Genomic DNA, 15,663 nt, shown 5'->3' with positions numbered 1-15,663 from the left:
ACATTTGTGTACATGTTTAGAAATAGATTATACATCAAAATAAACCACTGACATTAACACAAAAACGGGTGTAAATTTATGTAATGCTGATGTAAATATTCAGTGTTAATGATGCATTTCTATTTATGGGAATTTAATGTTCAAATATCTATTAAACGCAGTAGGTGTGTTAAAATTATGAATATTTCGAAGTGAAAATTTCAATGTATATTTCAGTTTACACCCAAGTTAATCATGATTTCAGTTTACACCCAAGTTAATCCCTGCATGATTTCAACTGACTGTATGCGAGTGTGATTATGATAAGGTTAGATAATGTTCTTCGACGTCAGGTGGTAATTCTTATCCCGCCGCAGCAGGTATGTTACGATATCGGCCTCAGGGAGTTAAGATGTGGTTTTGTCTTTACGACTAATCACGAAGTTCTTTAAATGCTTTGACAATGGATGAACCTTTCCTATGTATTTGGGTAGATACTGGTTGTCCCTAAAGCAGATGTCAATGATTTGTTTAAAGATGGCTTTTTGATAGGCAATACAAAATTACACCACAGACGCATTCACTGTTTGTTTTTTTTTGTTTTTTTTTCTAGCATTTGTTGAATACATGTTAGAAACTGCAATAGCATTTTGTTATGTTTATTACACGTCATGCAGATGCAGCTGTATACAAAACAGTACACTTTTCAAGTTCCCGCTATTGCCAATTATATTCGGGTACAATTGAATGAACCAATAACCAACGCATTGTATCGTTTTCTGTGCTTTGGTACAGATATAAGGAACAAAGTGCATCAAATGATCAAATAATGTACAACGCATAGTGTTTTAATTCCAAAAATTAGATTTACCAATGCCTCCATTCACGTTGGGGAGAAGACGGGATTGCAGCTGACGGCATTATTCAAATTGAGAGAAGAAATACATATGTTACATAGCTATTTTCTTTTTATTTTAACAACTACAGTAATACAGAACATATTTATCACAATAAAGTCTGAGAATGAGCATTCACTAAAAAACTACTTACTAAAATTTAAGAAAATAAGAGTACATAAGAACAGTAAAACTACTATGTTCATAACCGAAATGGATAATACAGAAATAAAAAGAAATCACGCAAACAATATAGAATATGTAAAGTTTGTTATTCAAAATGCATTCACCGATAGTACTTTTGAAAAAAAAATAAAGGAAATTAATAATATCTTACCAAAAACACAAAATTTGTCATTGTTAAACCCATGTAAAATAAACAATATAACTTTTACTAAGTAATTATCATAAAGGATATTTTGTGTTTTGACATGTATGTACAAAGTGGAATAAAAATACCAAAGTAAATGTAACACACACTGATACATATGAAAAAAAAACAAACAGGCGGGACAAAACTTTAACACGTACATACTAATCGATTACAAATAAAACAATTTAAGGGAACGAACGTTTATATGATTATATATTGCAAAGCTAGGTGTGAAGGTTATTTCCAATGCTAATAATTTAATGGTTTTAAATACTGTAGACTTCTACAGTTGTCGTATAATGTGCAACATCTTATTTAAAGGTATATTTATTTGACAAAACATCTGTTGATACAAAGCAAAGATAAGTGTTTGCTGATAAAATGAAAAATGACTGGCGGAAATGATAGAATTAGAAGAAGCTAAATACTGTATAATTCTACAGGAGAAGCATACGGTAAAATATCTCGTATAACGCTATATGGATTCTATTTCCGACGAAATTATTGTCACTTCGCGACATAAAGTAGGTTTTGTGCATGTCTGTAACATTACTAAGGGCATCCAGTACAATCACTGTCACCACATATCCATTGAGAATTAAGCGTAGAACAGGATCCTCCAGCACATTCTCGGTCGTATAAACGTTCTCCAACACACCAAACGTATCGCTGACAGCTGAACGGATGAAGGTCAAACTCCCTATTATCTTCAGCGAGACAAACATCTGCAAAAGAATAACAAATTAAATGACAAAAGCATTAATGCATATAACAAAAAAAATCTAAATTCTAAACATTTTCCATTAGACAAGTGATTATAACAAATAAGCAATGCTAAAACGTTATGAGATATATTATTTAAATTCCTTAATTGTTGTGTTTTCTATCGAAACCAGGGGCCGTATTCATAAAGCATCTTAAGCATAAGTTTTGAATGAAGTTGAAGATTTTACTTAAGTTTGTAGTGATTTCAGCTTAAATCTAAGTAAAACACTTAAGTCCTATTCATAAAACAGCTTAAACTTAAGATACGTAAGAATTAAATGACTTAAGTCAGAAAACAAAATAGCGTCGTGAGTACGATTAAAGTGTTGTTTTTCAGATAAAAGCACGTTAAACATAATTGTGCATGTTGTATCTATCTGATATTAATGTTGTTTTTTAATGTTTTCGTCCACAATGAAAGCCAAGAATTACTTATTAAGTTGTTTTATGAATAACAAATATACTTAAGTAAAATACTAGTAATACTTAAGTAAATAAAGTAAATAATCAATTTTTTATACTTATACTTAAGATGCTTTATGAATACGGCCCCGGAAGAAGGTTAGTGTAGCACGTATAGACGTTTGCTGACAATCAAGAAAAGCAATTTTATAACATGCTTGACGTCGTGGGAATGCAATAAAGCAGTTACATGAATTAGATATTACACTAGTGTAATAAAACTTTTACGTTGGCGTCGTTTGAAGTACAGGAGACGTTGGTCATATTTTCGTGGTCTAAAATGGGTAAAGACAGTAGAAATTTTGATGTTTCAACAGGAAAATCTTACATGCGATAAAAAGAATATTACATTTGTGTGTTTCCACACTGAAATTATCATAACCGTTGAATGAAATTGATAATGAGCTCGACAGAGCCTTGATTTTTATTATTTTATTCAAGACGTTCAATAAATGTAATAGAAAAAGGTACTCAGCTGTAAATTTATGATACTCAATAAAGTGTTTGCTGATGTGTTGCGTAAAAGGTCTTAAAAAGAATAAAATATTGTGATGGCTGTTAATATTTTGATCTTTGAATTAAGATAGTTAAAACGTATTGATTTTAAAAACAAAAATGGACAAACATCCAGCAGAAAAAACACGTCTAAATAACGCAGCTGTCCATACAACACTCAGAGAGATAGTGAAATGGGTAAATATATGCATTTACACAACAAACATTAAAGCCCATAATGTAAAGACGCTGTCAAAAAATATGCATACACACCATGTTGAGAATTAACAAATTCAGTTTGTAATATCCCATTATCGATTTGTGTTCGAGCTTCGATCAGGGCGTTGAATTCTGATAGGAAGCCATCCAGCTTGCTTACAAAAGGTGGTTGTACCCAGATGCACCACCTTTCCCCCCCCCCACCCACCCACCCACCCACACACACACTTGATGAAATAATGCACGGAGGGGCAATCGGGTTTTTACTCCACTATCAAAGCTGGGAAGTCACCATATGAAATATAATAGTAGTATAGTCCCGCCGATTTCGGAGAGTCCCTCCGAGGCTCTGAGGCTATCACGTGACACCATGACGTCATCAATGACCGCGCACGAACAATGGGGCGGTATTCTATGACCGCGCACGAACAATAGGAGCCACGATGCGGTGGTGGTGGTGGTTGCAGCGGTTGAATTTTGATGACGTCATTTCCGGTCCGAGTATGGATTTTCGTAATGTTTACCTCTCGACCTTTCCAAAAATGTCAAAAAACCCTGAATGTCAAATTTGACCCTAAATCACCGTTCTAGAAGGATAAAACAATGAAATATTAACATAGGTTGACAATAAAAGAAATGACGTTATATAATACCCTCTATTGTCTAAAAATAGATAAACCAGGTAGTAACGGAATGTTGGGTGCGGCAGTGACGTCATGGTAATTTCCTATTGACTCACCTAGTCTCTATTGTTAGTTTGGAATGTTGGGTGCGGTTCCCCATTGACCCGTCGGCCATCTTGTTGCGCGATTGTGACGTCGTGGGTTTTTCCGCGTAATATGATAACCTCGCCTCCGAGGCTCCTATTGTACGTGCGCGGTCATAAGATACCGCCCCATTGTTCGTGCGCGGTCATTGATGACGTCATGGTGTCACGTGATAGCCTCGGAGCCTCGGAGGCACTCTCCGAAATCGGCGGGACTATACTACTTATAACTGTGTCGGTGCGACGTTAAACCAAACACTTTGTCATAGATAGTATAGAAAAGTAAATTGTTTGTGTAAATAGTGTGTGTAAATTAAGCAGTCATGACTGACAAAAACATTAAATATTATGTTTCATTTATTTTTTTTTAATTAACATTAAACACTTTACTTTCTATCTTATCTGCGTTTATCGTTCTACTTAACGGCCACGTTCACGCAATATAAAATTACAGGTTCTAATTATATCGTTCACTTGGTCACATTTTTAATCAGATAAGTCTAAATAGGTACCTACTTTTCAAGAGCTTTAATTCTTTTTCAGTGCTGCTTGCGATTACTTCATTGTCGTTATTAAGAATAACACATCTAATCGTCGAGCCGTTGTGTTCTTTTCTAAACACTGCCTGTCTTAGATATATCGAGGCATTTCGCCGACAGTCCCCACCTTCACCTTCTTTTATTAGTGTTTTGTATACAGTAAACGAGTCTGAGCTGTTTAATTTTATTTGAACCTCCAGCCGTCTTCTTTTTTCGGGATAGCCTAACTCGGCAGTACAGTTAAGCTGATCCTCCCACTCCGCTTTCTGGTCTTCTACAAGCGTTGTTGGCAGGCGTAGTTCCGGTACCGTTGCTACTGCTGTAACGTAATCATTCATCTTTACACTCTATATGATGCAAACTATTTCACATTTAAAGTGTATCTGGCGACACATATTATGTTCTTAATATAGATAACCGTCTTCCTAAGAACTAAAATATGTTACTATTTCAAATTCCATGATGATAAGGGGAATGGTTGAGACTATAGTTAAATATTTTCAATTGCATCAACTTAAAAGCAAAAAAAAAAAGAAAATGTTTGTTATTAGGTCAGATGTCTTACATTTGACTAGGAATTCCATTGAAGTTTTGAGAGTTTCAGTGCCGACAGCTCTGCATGTATAAGTGTCGTAGTCGTCACATGATACCTTCTGCAATGTCATTGTCATCGTAAATATAGTACCATTTAGAGAAAAATTTCCATATGCTGAAAACTCAATGGATGCACAAGACCCAACGCCAGTGCCATTGACTTTACAGATTTCGCTGTTTAGTTTACTGATAACCATATCTGTCATGTTCATTGTTGAGGTAAGGACACACTGTATATCCTTGCTGCTTCCGACAAATGCCGTCTTGCTTTCATCAGAGAAATATAATACTGAAACATTTGAGAAAAATACGCATTCAATAAAACAAACAAGGTAGATAGAGTATTCGTTCCCAGTTACTTGGTAAGGGACGACATTTATATTACTAATCAACAACATCAAAATTCTTGTTTGAATAATTTGCATTCAGGCAAGAAACAAATCTTGCTGTTTGTTACCAAATTCAATAGAGAAGGTAAATACAAAGATGATTACAATTACGTTGATATTGATTATGGAAAAGACGTGAATTACTAGTATAACCAAGAGAGGCGGAATACGTACTCGGATCCGTCACATTAACTGTTTCCACATTAGATCTTCTTGATCTGTTCTCATAGCTTGTTTCACAGTGGTATAAAAAGCCATCTTTGTCATCGATAACTGCAAATGTGTAAGTAATAGTCTGAACATTTGCACACGTGTCCTTGTCGAGATTTATTTCTGAATCCAACAAGCGTGCTGGCAACTCGACTGAATTTTCTTTCATAGTCATATTTCGTGTCGGTATACCCACATTTCCGGTGCATTTTATAACCGCTTCTTGTCCAAGGTAAAACTTATCTTGCTCTGTCGAAAGTACTGGCGTTGAAGGCTTCCCTGAAAAAAAATAAAATAAACAAGAATCAAAGTAATATGTCTTTTTATATGTATGTTTGTTTGGGGTTAACGCCATTTATTCAAAAGTATTTTAGTCATGTTACGACGGAGATTTAACCTTAAGTGTTCCTGGGTTCTGTACCAGTACATATCTGTTCTCTGCAAGTAACTGCCAAGTTTCCTATTTGAATCAAAGATGAATGACGAATGATCACAGACACAATATCTATTATCAAACCGTCAAGGAGAACATGCGCCGAGCCCGGACGTCCGAAGTCGGGATCCCTTTTGAGCTACGCGTGTTGGCTATACGGTTGTTTACACATAATGTAAACAGTAACTGGTGAATGAAATTTTAAGGCATTTATAAAGTAACTTCGTGACTATTCCATTTCAGGTTCTTTATTGTAACACATTTGAATTTGGTTATTATTTTAATTAAGTGTTAGGAAGTATGATAAAAGCAAATTTGGAGTATGCATGTGTGTATAATCCAAGGAGATATATTTTTCGAGAAAGTGTTGAATGATACAAACTAAATGTAAAACAAACTTTGAAATTCTAGTTTCATAGATCCTGTCACCCAACTGTCTTCAATTTTCACTGCACACATGTATTCAATGTCACCACCATGACCACAAGCATCTCTGCACGTAACGTTCTCGAAATGTAAGACTAGTTTTGCCGAGGACTCAGTAAAATCATTTTCCGACAGAATCATATGTTTTTCCATTGTGAAATCAGATGCACTCTGGTTATTTCGTGAAGAGCCAATAATGACCTCCGTGTTACTACAGTTTTTTCGGATCTCTATGCTACTCCAGCCACGAATATGGTTGAGTTCGCAAGTCATGTTGACCTCACTGCCTATGTTAACTGCAGGCGATGATGTCGATATTCTCACTAGAAGCATTAACAAGAATAATAAAATACTTCTCTGAGAAAGTTTACGTGAGGAAAAACTGCTACCTAACTGTACCAAAAAGAAAATAAAGTATATATCATTACGAAACTTTGAAAATAGAAGAAAAGGAAAAATATCTAATTTCTAATGTCTATATCTAATACATCGTTTTGAAGTAGACCTGTTATAAATTAGGATTTGTTAAATTATAGTTTCTATGTAGTTTAACACTTTGTACCAAATAAAAATTATTTGTACAGTCCAGTTTCAGTTTTCATTTCGGAAATAGTCATACATCGCTCTTTAGACAATTTAACAATTTTACAGACATTAAAACTATGCTCAAACTTGAAATGACCATCCTACCATAGATGATATAAAATTTAGCATTTCAAATGCAAGATGAATCTTTCAATAATACCTCCAAACTGCCTGTCTCCTGTTTTTCACATACCCTGCTCTCCAATGAATATATTCTGAATAATGATTTTACCTAAGTTGGGTACATTGTTGTATTTAACCAGATACCACGTACATTGAGTTTCGAAGAATACATATTAAGGAATACTTAAAACTTGTCATAAAATGAAGGAAAATGATATTCACTTTTCTAGTTTCACTTATCTGAGCATTATGACCTACCAGTTGTCGTCGTAACATTCAACAGAACACTTCTCTTCTGCCTATTTCCGTTGTAATCAATCATCACACATTGGAGCTCAGCTCTGTTCATATCATTTGTAATCAAAATTGTTGCGTTAATAGTTTCATGTGTTTGACAGTCTTCAGTTTCTGATGATTCAATGACAAATGATACATTTTCCACCGTATTCTCGTCCTATAAGTTTCAGAAAATCAGAAAATAAAGTATTATGGGTAACAACAAAAAAAAATAATGAGAAAACGCCATTTCAATGATTTCAACCTTTTCAAACAAATCACAATACCCATTGTCCGATAAACAAACAAATTGCAAGCGCAAAACCCAAAAGAACAACAGACACAATCAAACTAGCACGGAACATGGAAAGTGCTGCTAAAGTTTACACCAATCCATAGGATTAAAAAGAAAATGGAAAGTTCACAGGTCGCCTATCACGACAAAAATGAAAATGCAGCAGGCTCGGTTCGGTTGAGCCAATTCATGATCGGTAGTGGAAATGCAAGCTACCATCAACGCCCTCTAGCCCTAGATTGAGCAAAACTCAACATTTGGATATGTTACAAACACAATAAGATAAACAAAAGCAACAATTGAGAAATATCTGTTTAAAATGGAAACAATTCCTGGATGTAGGACCTCGGAATTGTCTGAAGCAAATAGCAGTTGCAGGTAAAAATTAATTAACATGAGTTCATCCTCAAAATATTATATCGTTTGTTGTCTTGATTTCTCTTTATATCGGTTTCGGTAAATTTAATGAATTCTTAGGTTCTGCTTTCAATGGATCTTAATTCTTAAGATTTTATCTCCCACTTTATCAAACTGTAGTTATTTGGAACGAATAAATGTTCAGGAAGATCTAGAAGGATATTGAATACATTTCTTCAAGAGGTGAGATACATTCCACAGTCACAAAAAAGCAGTTTATTTTCTGCTATAGTAAATTGAAGTTCATATTTTGAAACACATTGTAACCTCGGTACTGGAAACAAACGCGTGGAAAAGAAAACGGCGTGAGACTTTTTGTTAAATAAATTTTTGTTAGATAAATTCAGATGACATTCATTTTACAAGATATAGCATAAAGATATATACTTCGTTTAGTAACCGTAAGTTAATCGAGCTGAAACTCTAAAAACTACACGCAACTTTAATGTTTATCTTGTTTAATACTGTACAAGTAATTAATGCATTTTGACTGACGGTTTGTTACATCGGTACATTTGTAGCGTTTATATCACACTGAAACTGTGTATTTAATCAGTTAGTTTTAAATAAAGTCGTAGAATCTTTTAACACTTAAAATTACAGTAAATATTCTTTGATCATACACTTGATCATAAATAACATTCTTATATTCAACAGCACAAATGATGTCTTTTGTTAGTGTTATATCGTGTTTCACAAAACATGATCCCTTCTTTACACCATATAGAATTTCACTTCGAATGAGACTTCTCGTTCTTTAACATCGTTTTCTATAATCAGTTTTCATAATGACACAATATATTGATAACGATTTTCATCCGACTGAGCTACCCAGTCACTTACACATTTTCTCCCTATTTAAAAGTCCTATACCGTAACATACGCCACCGCTTTAAGCTTCGTCCCTGAATTTCTAATTAGACAGATAATAAGGTAAACATGATCTCCTGGTATATTCAGTCCCTGTCCCATGCTGTGGGCCAAATGTCACAGGGAAAATCAGATCCGGACTCAAACCTGGGGCCTCGGATGCCGTTCCGATGCTCTACCGAATGAGCTACTCAGCCGCCTACACATTTTATCACCGTTTTAATATTAAAATCCTATACCGTGACACTAGCAATTCTATGACGATGAGTCACATATCCAGATATTCATTTTTATATGAATGCACGATACATTATTATACAAAACAATAAAATAAAATAAAAATTATCTTGTATGTTCTATGAAACTTTAAACTAAGATAGAACGCAATCATACATTAACAAACCAGAATTAAAATATTAAAAGAAACTACGTAATATATAGAACTAACAATTAAATCAGAAGGTAAACAAAACGAAGTGTGTCAAAATAATTCAGCATCGGAAACTTAATCTGCGCCTTTGTTTACAAAGCGTATTGTATCACTTGTTAAAACCATAGAAACAAGCTCGTTATTGCATCTCAGTTCTAGGACTTACCTTGTATATTCTGAGGAACATTTCCCCTAACTTTGTCCCATTTTCATCTTGCCCAATACTACCAATGCATTTGACTTCAATTTTGTCGCCCTGGACAACAGATGTCTGGGCTATTATTTCGCTAAGTTTTGAGCTCGCATCTGAGAAGTAATACAATCAATAATGTTTTAATAACATATGCAAGTATACCAGTGTTTTAAATCATTCTCATATCTTAATGTAAGACTCACTATTTCAGATACTCCTTTTTACCCTCCCTCAGCCAGAACAATATGGACACTGATTCCGGTACGGAAACGAACAAGTGTGTGCCGATGGTTTCTGACATTAGAAATTTTGTTATTTTCTTCTATAGCAATACTATAGATTATGATTTAGATATCACTGTAATAATTTAGTTCTCCCGCTGCATATGATAATGTTTGCTTTAAATCTTACCTTGCTAAAATTCTAGAATAAACTGTCCATCATTCAATTTTGGCAGTACCACTTATTATACACAGGGATTTTCACTTAGAATTTATTGACTGAATAGAGGACAGTGCAGACCATGATTAGCCTGCATGGACGTGCCAGCTGATCTTTGTCTGCACTGTTCGCAAAGGCTAAAGAAAACTTGTGTCTAGATATTGTCCCTGAATAGTTTGTCGGAGAAGGTATGACGCAGTGACCATTGTGGGCCAGCTTTGACAATAAATCTCTTAAATCCAATCATATCAAGACAGTATAGTAACACAAATGCATACATAAGAAATAATATGTAAAAGACGGCCCTTCAGAAGTTGAGAAAATGCAAACAAGGAAAATAAAACCAGACTCGCTTTGACTAAGTCTGATCATGAGAAGTAATGGAAAGTGCAACACCCTCTTACGCCTCCAGCAACGGCTTAAGTGCAATGCCATTAATTTGATATTAAAATGGACCAAAGGGTTTGAAAATACACAAACACAGAATCGAAATACTTGAAGAATTTCTACGGCCTCAACAGGACAATCAAAGATTGCTATTATTCTAGAACACAGCCAAGCAATGAGATATCAGATCCGGTTCGACTGAGTCTGTCCATGAGAAGTTACTGTAATAGAAAGTGTAACACACCTTTCCCGTCTATCTATTACATAGTTATTAATAGACGGACCAGATACTATATCAAATTAGAATCCAAGTACGTAGAGGCCTTTTTACGGTCGCCAGATTGTTGTTGTGATAATATAAAAAGTAGTCTTAATTTGTTTCATAAGCGTTTTCATATTGGGTATATTTCTTTTCAAGATTTTATCTATTGGCGAGACGAAGAAAATATAGATCAGTCATGGTTTTTGAACAGCTTTCTCCTAGACTTATCTTCAAATAACTAATTACATCATTAAAACAGCTTGCAGATAATGAATATGACTTACCAATCGCTTTAAAATGCTTTCTCGAACTCTTTATTCCTTTGGGTGACGTAATGTTTCCCGCAAGAACGCTACAGATGTATATACCAGTGTCATTACACTGTACTTTGTCGACAGTTAATATTACACTTACGCCATCAGCCAAAGGCGTTACATTCTTTCGGAAATATGTAACATGTAGTTTGTCCGTTGTACTATTCCCATTAATATTAGTCACAGTCAGTAACGGATTTGTGATCGAGCTATTTTCAAAGTCTATTCGTTCAAACATAACAGTCTCCCACTTAGGCGATTGTGTCAGAGTGCAGTTAATAGAGAACGATTTGCCCGAAATAAGAACTGAAGAGTTCTTTGTCTCTAATGCTAGTTTACCTGTAAGAATAAAAACATAAGTTGGTTTAATCTTACAACATCTTTACATCATTGTTTCAATAAATCTTTCGTTTCATTGAAGTAGCAGTTTATTATCGTTTTATCATTTTATCACTACTCGTGAAACACGAGTTGACTTTAATACAAATTTTTATCTTTAAATCTATTCAAGCTGATATTACCACTATATCCATGACATAATCTACGCTTCGCTTCTTTGTGCTCACGTTTACCTCCACACAATCAAATATATGTTTAAACATGTTTACTGCTATGATAATTTTAATTTTACAACGCTGGTTTACCATCTTTTAAATGCTTTTTATGCATCAGATATTGGGCCTCCGTTGCCGAGTGATTAAGGTCGCTGACTTCAAATCACCTGCGTAAGATTCTTCAGGTAAAGAAGCAATTCAAATGTCTTAGGGAAGGTTGATGGTTCTACTGAAATAATCCCCGAAGGGGCACCTAGGGTCTTAATCCACCATGAAAACCTGGTAAGAGTATTATAAGCATATATGTTGACCTATTTTTGTTTGATGGTATTTAATTCAACGGTTTAATCTACCTGGAATTTCACATCTTGGATTTTCTATCCATGTATTGTTATCACAGTATATGTAAGTCTCACTCTCGTTTGCAAAGTCAAATCCATCTTCACATTGTACATCTATTGACATATTGACATGGCTAAAGTCTTCCTTAACTACAACATGCTTAGACAAATGATACTGCCCGCATGGATGTGGAAAACATGTTGGTTCTGTATTACTATCCCAAGTTCCATTAGACAAACATGTGAAGTAGGTCGTTGAATTTACCATGAAACCAGAATTACATCGCAACTTTGCCGTCGAACCGAATGTCTGTTCCTTTCCACTTAAAAATCCATTCGCAATGGTAGGGAATGGTCCACAACCAGTTCGTCGACAATGTTTCACTGGAGTCCACTTGTCATCTTTACATGTAAGTGTCTGATTTTCATCTTCTCCATAGCCTTGTTTACAATAAACAGTAGCTTCAGTCTGACCTGAAGTCTGGGTTATGTTAACGTTTCCATTTTCCACTGAAGGTAGCGTATCGCAAGAGGATCGATCTGAAATTATGCTAATTGTCTCCATGTAAAATTCTTTTTGATCATTAAAGCACTAAATTTTTATTGAAAGATAGAATTTTAAGATAAATCGAAATAAAAAGAAGAATTCGAGAAATAACAGTGATATGTTTATTGCAAATGATTCATTATATTAACCTTTATCCTACTGGAGGCAAGTGATGTTGCCTTTGCGACCAGTGCAGGCCAAGATCAGCCAGTACATCCACGTAGGGTGACTATGGTCGGCACTGTCCGCTATTCAGTCAATAGGTCTTCAATGATCACCCTCTAAAGTGTTATTGCTAAAATTGAATGAGGGACCAATGCATTTTAGAAAAGCATGGTAAGGAAATCAAAGTCACTGTTTGCATGAGCTACCTTACTGGCTTTCCGATATACAGTCGTGTATTACTTATTTAATTTTAGAGATGAAAAGAGGATTTTTATTAATTAAGTACTGTAGTACTTAAGCAATGTGAATTTATATAAAACTTATAATTTATACAAAACTGGCAGAAAGGGTTTAGCTAACTGCATGATACTAGTTTTACAATAAGCCTTGAATGAAAAACAGATGTTACCCAAGAATTTGTACTTCTCAATGCAAGACGACATTATAATGTGACCAGACATGGTGTAATCGTAATCAGTAATCGTAATCGATTGTAATCAAATACATTCATTTTGTCAAATAATCGGCTGTAATCAGTAATCGAAGTCCATTTCGATTCGATTACAGACCTAAAATTTGGTGTAATCAGCGATTACATTTTCGATTACTTTCGATTACATTGATTGTTTTCATTCTGACATGTTCATTGATATAACTTAATAAATGTTATACTGGACTTCCTATCCGCGAGGAGTAATGTATCGGACGTCAAGCGGCAATTTGGCGTCATAATTGACGTCATAATGCTCTCTTGTCGGTCCGCGCTTCAACCGTTGTTTATCGCAGAATATACAGAGCTTGATTTTCTTCTTTGTTTAACTGGAAATCAAATCGAGCCATGTTAGAAATGTGATTTATATAACTAGCACTGTCTCTTGTAACCCTAAATTAAAAATGGTTTTGTATTAATTTTAGTATAGTCATTTCATGTTTTTACCATTGTATAAAAAGATGGGAGTATAATAAACTATGAGTTGAGAGGAGTTGAGAGAAATTCTCAGTCACTTTTTTGTTAAACCAATGTTAAGAGTTTGGTAGTGCATAAATCAATTTCTGAATATGGAGAAAGTTCTGAAATGTTACCATGTAGTCGAAAAATCATTGCAATATTCCAGAGCAGTTTCCTTCTGAAGGAACAGTGAAACTAAAACTTCATAAGAGATTTTTGGTAGTACTGGCTACATGTACATCTGCCCTTGTGGACAGATCTGGAAAAAAGTTTCGGCCAGGGAGGTGTAGATCGGATGACTCAACCTTTCAAAAACTAATGAGTATAAAGTGTATCTCGAACAAATAAAATAATGGACTGCAACATTCTTGATTAAGTGCACAACTTGGCTACTCTATACAAGTAAAAGCACAATGTGCATGATAACATTTATGCTGTATTTCGCATATATAATTGTACTACATTGCAATTTACATGTATACTGTTATGATTATGAGTTTCACAGTTGAATAAATTCGAGTAATCGAATGTAATCATTTTGTAATCATGATTGCTTTACTCAAAGTAATCGAAAGTAATCGATTACAGACCCAAATGAAAGTAATTGATTAATAATCGATTACACCAAATATGTCCATGTTATCAATCGATAATCGGTTATACATGTCAGTAATCGATCACCATGTCTGAATGTGACTGTAGTTATTATATGGAATATTCGTACTAAGGCTTTATAAAAATGTACTGAGTAATAGACTGGTAAAGTATTTGAGATTCAAGTTATAAACTAGTAGGGTACTCAAAAATGAAACATGTATATACACCATGATGTATAAAAGATAAAAAGAACATTACCTCCGACCATATTGCGTATGATGAAAAATGCTATAAGTCCCAGAACCGCAAGCACAACAAAGATGGCGACCGCTTGAATTATTCTACAATTTCTTGGCGATTTTCTGTTTTCCTTTTTCCTTTCCTCTGCGCGTGTTATGTGGACATCATTAATAACTGCGTATGATATCTTTGTTTCTGATGAGCTTCTTAGTATTTGTTCAGGCATATCCACATTAAGGTCATTAAATTCCAAATTGTTCTTAGTTTTCTGTGGCCATATATTCTTATTTTGATCATTAACATTTTGACCTGCAGAATTAGTCGCATTCTTTGGCAGTTTATCAGGGTCCCTTGCAAAAGAATAATCTGAGTTATCATTGTGTCCAATGTCAAGATCTTTCTCCTGTTTCCTGAATCCCGATCCTGGCACATCAGTTCTATTATTAAGTTTTTTTGGAGGAAAATCCATGATATCCTTATTGAATGAAGACATCAACTGGAATATTCATTTAAGTCTACATGCACTTCCTTATTGCACAAGGAGATATTTCATTGGTTAGCAAAGCTTTGAAAAGATTATGCGCAAATAATAACTTTGTGTCTTTTTTCTGTTGGGTTTAATGTCACACCTATACAATGGTAGATTATTTGACAGTCCATTCATGATAGAAGACACCTGATACCACTCCTGACATGATTTACGCATAAGAATGAACATAAGTAGAAACAACGACACTCCGTAGAGTCAAATAAATGGCTGGCTTCCGTTCCTCTATTTGATTGAAAATCTGATAACAGCTATGTAGAAAAGTGTAAATGATACATATATACTTCAGTCGAAGTAAGTTTAAACGAAATTGTATGATTTATTAAACTAAAATACAAAGCATGCATTCAATAATGCATGTCGTTATATGGTGTATATGAAATTGCATTCGCTAAGGCGTTTGAATCTTTCTCTTATAGTTATCAAATTGTGCTACAACCTATGCTTGAAAAACCATTTGAATAAATAAACAAATAGAATCAGGTTCATACCGCTTATAACTGCAGACAATATGTACAAAAGGGCGTAAATGACCTAACCATCATCGAGGTTTACAGATAGTGGTAACACTAACCCTTTACAAA

The 15,663-nt window shown here is 34.5% G+C and overlaps 1 protein-coding gene across 1 annotated transcript; it reads right to left on the bottom strand.

The window, feature by feature from the left end:
• Window positions 1–423: 423 nt before the first annotated feature.
• On the bottom strand, window positions 424–15,093 carry LOC123555112 (uncharacterized). The gene is made up of 10 exons (XM_045345706.2): window positions 14,551–15,093; window positions 12,047–12,574; window positions 11,110–11,478; window positions 9,709–9,848; window positions 7,513–7,708; window positions 6,519–6,869; window positions 5,652–5,966; window positions 5,060–5,377; window positions 4,472–4,813; window positions 424–1,973 (listed from the first exon to the last, which is right to left on the bottom strand). Exons 1-10 carry the CDS (start codon window positions 15,023–15,025, stop codon window positions 1,801–1,803), a joined length of 3,207 nt encoding a protein of 1,068 aa, XP_045201641.2. The 5' UTR covers window positions 15,026–15,093; the 3' UTR covers window positions 424–1,800.
• Window positions 15,094–15,663: the final 570 nt, after the last annotated feature.

The sequence above is a fragment of the Mercenaria mercenaria genome, chromosome 7 (assembly GCF_021730395.1).
Source record: "Mercenaria mercenaria strain notata chromosome 7, MADL_Memer_1, whole genome shotgun sequence".
NCBI lineage: Eukaryota > Metazoa > Mollusca > Bivalvia > Venerida > Veneridae > Mercenaria > Mercenaria mercenaria.
The sequence above is the reverse complement of the archived record's forward strand: the minus strand, read 5'-3'. Positions and strand labels throughout refer to the sequence as shown.

Bases quoted from the DNA above. Each gene is read 5' to 3' on its own strand.
- LOC123555112 (XM_045345706.2), bottom strand. From the start codon at position 15,025: ATGTCTTCATTCAATAAGGATATCATGGATTTTCCTCCAAAAAAACTT. The intron at 11,479-12,046 runs GTAGATTAAACC...TTATTCTTACAG, and splicing joins TCCAAGATGTGAAATTCCAG to GTAAACTAGCATTAGAGACA. The intron at 6,870-7,512 runs GTAGGTCATAAT...TAATGCTTCTAG, and splicing joins GAATGTTACGACGACAACTG to TGAGAATATCGACATCATCG.